The sequence below is a fragment of the Condylura cristata genome, unplaced genomic scaffold (assembly GCF_000260355.1).
Source record: "Condylura cristata isolate star-nosed mole 26May11 unplaced genomic scaffold, ConCri1.0 scaffold00016, whole genome shotgun sequence".
Lineage (NCBI taxonomy): Eukaryota > Metazoa > Chordata > Mammalia > Eulipotyphla > Talpidae > Condylura > Condylura cristata.
The window spans coordinates 46,738,944-46,742,431 of NW_004567117.1; the positions used below are offsets into that span (position 1 = coordinate 46,738,944).

Genomic DNA, 3,488 nt, shown 5'->3' on the forward strand with positions numbered 1-3,488 from the left:
CTGGGCTGACTCCAGGCCCCTGGCCACCCTCCCAGGGCGAGGCTCCCTTCCCGCCACCGCGGCCAGTTCTCCTCCAGGCCCCTGGCCACCCTCCCAGGGCGAGGCTCCCTTCCCGCCACCGCGGCCAGTTCTCCCCACCCCGGCAGGCGCGAACAGCCCGGTGCACGCCGGCCCCCCCTGCGGCTGCTTTTCCCAGCGGGCCACCGCGGACGACGGAGGGCTACCCGGGGCCGAGTGCAGACTTGGGCATTTCCAGGGGGCCCCTGAGTAGAGCTGGCTGCTTGTTGCTGCCCCCCAGCCCCCGTATCGCGTGTGATCCACGAGGTCCCGTGGGCGGGACGTGGCCTTGGGCCCCCGCTGGAAACAGTCACTTCCGTTCCCAGATGGCATCACAGACACTCAGGTTGAGGGGGGCTGACAAAAAGCTGGTCAGTGCCCTTCCAGAGGGCAAGGCCAGGAAAGGCTTGGGGAGACCGAGACCCACCAGAGCCAGAGGTGATGGGGCGATGACTTCCGTGCTTTGGGGTTACCTTTTGGCTCCTCCACATGCGCCGCTCTCTGCTCACTCCCCACCTGCCCACCCCGCCAGCGCCCGCCGCCTGCCCCCTCACTGGCCACCATCCTACGGCCAGGAACGTCGCCCAGGGCTGTGTCCTGCGTGGCCACGTGCAGGCCTCAGAGATGCCGACCTCCGGGGCGGGGCACGGGACCCTCTGCGCTATTTCTGCAAGTTTTCTGAAGTCTGAACTAGTTCAGAGGAAGAGTCTTCTCTATAAATATTCGTTTAAGTAGGCCACTGTGAAGAAGGCAACAGCGGCGTTCTTCCGGATTTACTGGTTACTTTACAATACACAATCCGTGATGTCAAGAAACTGACTCCCTGCCGCCGCCCCCCGGCCCAGACAGACACAGCAAACGCCACGTCTGCAGAGGTGGCGAGGGCGGGCTTGCCCTCATTTTATCCAGTAGCTCCTTTCCCTGCATTTCAGTGTTTGGATCAGAGCCAGACATGATCCGGGACGGCTCGACCATCCCAGTTGCCAAAACCTTCCAGGACATTATCCAGAAGAGCGTGATGATGGTGCCCCTGGGCTCTGTGGACGACGGGGAGCACTCCCAGAAGGAGAAGATCAACAGGTCCTGCGGGCGGGCGGGCGTCCCCGGGCGTCCCCTGGGTCACTGCGGCGGACGTAACTCTGCTCCCCTCCCTCCCCAGGTGGAACTACATAGAGGGGTCCAAGTTATTCGTCGCCTTCTTCCTCGAGCTCGCCAGGCTGCACGCAGAGCCCCAGGGCCACGTCGGCTAGCTCCGGCCCTCCGCGGAGCGCCTCTTCCACCCCCCCAAAACCCAACCCAACCCAACAAAAAAACCCGCCCCCTCCCCCGAAAAACGCCTCAAAAAACCAACCCAAGCAAACAAATAAAAGCAAAAGGCGTTGGAAGTGGTTCGCGCCCTAAAGCCATGCTCCCCCACTGCTCGAAGCCCCAGCCCTGCGCAGCCCGGCAGCCCCAGGGGAGGGGCGGAGGGGCACAGGGCAGGCGGTGCTCAGCCCGGGCGGGCGGCGCCAGGCCCTTGCCCGTTAATAAAGGCCCTCCCGCAACCCCTGCGGTGCCGCCTCCTTGTCACAGCGTCACAGGCTTTATGAGTTCAGCCTCAGCCTCTGCCCTTCGTCCCTTTCTCCTGCTTCTTTAAAGTCCCATCCGCCTCCTCCAGCGGGCTGGGAGAGAACTCGCATGGCCGGGAGAACAGCGCCCAGCGATGAGAAGACAGAGGGTGGGGACAGAGAGATTCAGCACCAAACAAACCTGTGCAGAGGGGGAAAGATGACCCCACATGTTGGGGCTCACTGTGTCCCCATCAGAGCGCACGTCATCGTGCTGGAGGGGCAGGCCTTAGGCCCTGGGCACGAACATATCTGGCCCTGGCGGAAGCTGTGATGGCCGGGAACAGCGGCCGGGGCCGTGGGGTTCACATCCCGACCCTAAGGCCCACGCGAGCCCTGGGCAGCTGACCGCCCTGCTCTGCACTCGGCCTCGAGGCCACGGGGGTCAGGGACACAGGGGCCTGGCCTGGGCCCTTCCCCACCGGCTCTGCGGAGGCACGTGGGCGCCCCGCGCCATCCTGTACCCCGGTTGCTGCTGCCTCCAGAGCCCGACCTGCAGACCCCACATTTCCGACCTGAACCTGGACTCAGAAACTTTCACCCACCCCCGACCTGTTTCACTGTGCGCCCTGCCTTGAGAGGGGCAGAGGCTCCGGAACTTCTCCAATATACCCCACTCCCCACAGCCGCCGATCCCCGCCCCCTCAGTCCCCCCCCACCCCGGCAGGTACTGGCTGGTCACTGCACAGCCCCCAACCTCACCCCCACCCGCCTCCTAAGTGTGTCGGGCAGCTGGCGAGTGCCCAGCGCTGCTGAAGCCTGGTGGAGCCAGCCGCCGCAGGCTGAGGCCGCATCCCGGGCCGCTGTTCCCTGCCTGCTCCTCCAGCTTCCTTCTGCCCTGGCCAGGGAACCCCAGCAGCTACTCCTGGCCCTCCTGGCTGCTGGCCGGCCCCTGGCCCTACAGCCCCGGACACCTGCCTCCAGGGCTGGCCTCAGGTCTCCGCCTCCGCGCTGGTCAGAAGCCCTCACTGCTTCCCAGGAGGGGCTGTCCCAGGCCCTCCCGTCGGCTGTCCCTGTGGTGACCACTACACCCACGTCGTACAATTTGTGCAATTGCGAAGCTGCCTGACCCCGCGGGCTGTAAGCTCCCCGCAGAGTCTGCGTCTGTGTCGTTTACTGTGGCTCCGAAAGTTCTGGGCGCGCAAAGGATGGAAGCGGGAAAATGGCAGCGCTGAACTGGGGGGGGGGTGTCCATCTGTGCTGCCCGCACCCCACGACTCACCATACCCCCTCCCTGAGAAGTTGAGCTCGTGAGTCAGCTTTCCAAGAAGCTGCATACCTCGGGGGTCCAGCAAGGTGCCTGCCCACAGGCGGTGCTCACTGACCAACTCCCCCCAGACTGTGCGGTTGGTGCTGGACAGCCCCACTAGGCCTGCGTCTCCATCCTGGCTGAAGCCTTTTGCTCTTCCCTGCTGACCTTCTTGGTGGACGTTTCCTGAGGGGACAGGTGACACGTTACCTGGGGGCCACTGATGGCTCCTGGGAAGCCCCACCCACCTGGGATGGAACAGTGCCTGTGGGTTATCGGGGTCAGGTCTTCCCCCGGAGGGCCCGCCATGCACCTGCCAGACCCACAGGGCGCCCTCGGCCCACTCCAGAGGCCTCGGCCATGGCCTCACTGTTCTGCACCGGCATTTCAGGATCCATGGACTTCACACCAAGATTTCTCTCAATCAGAAGATGGGGCACTCTGCCTTGCTAGACACCTACCAGGACAGATCACTGCGTGTGGAGAGCACAGATGTTACCCTTGTCACAAGGAAGGACTCCTCCGGCCCTGCAGCCGGACCCAGTGGCCGGGAAGTTTTAGCTCCAAGTGTAGGA

General features: G+C 64.4%; 1 protein-coding gene across 1 annotated transcript in view; it reads left to right on the top strand.

Moving 5' to 3' along the window:
• The window catches only part of CNDP1 (carnosine dipeptidase 1 (metallopeptidase M20 family)), a 20,974-nt gene extending 19,629 nt beyond the window's left edge, over positions 1 to 1,345 (top strand). The window contains exons 8-9 of the mRNA XM_012725806.1: positions 863 to 1,137; positions 1,217 to 1,345. Coding sequence (XP_012581260.1) covers positions 863 to 1,137; positions 1,217 to 1,307 — 366 coding nt within the window. The 3' untranslated portion in view covers positions 1,308 to 1,345. The remainder of the gene's footprint in view (positions 1 to 862; positions 1,138 to 1,216) is intronic.
• Positions 1,346 to 3,488: the final 2,143 nt, after the last annotated feature.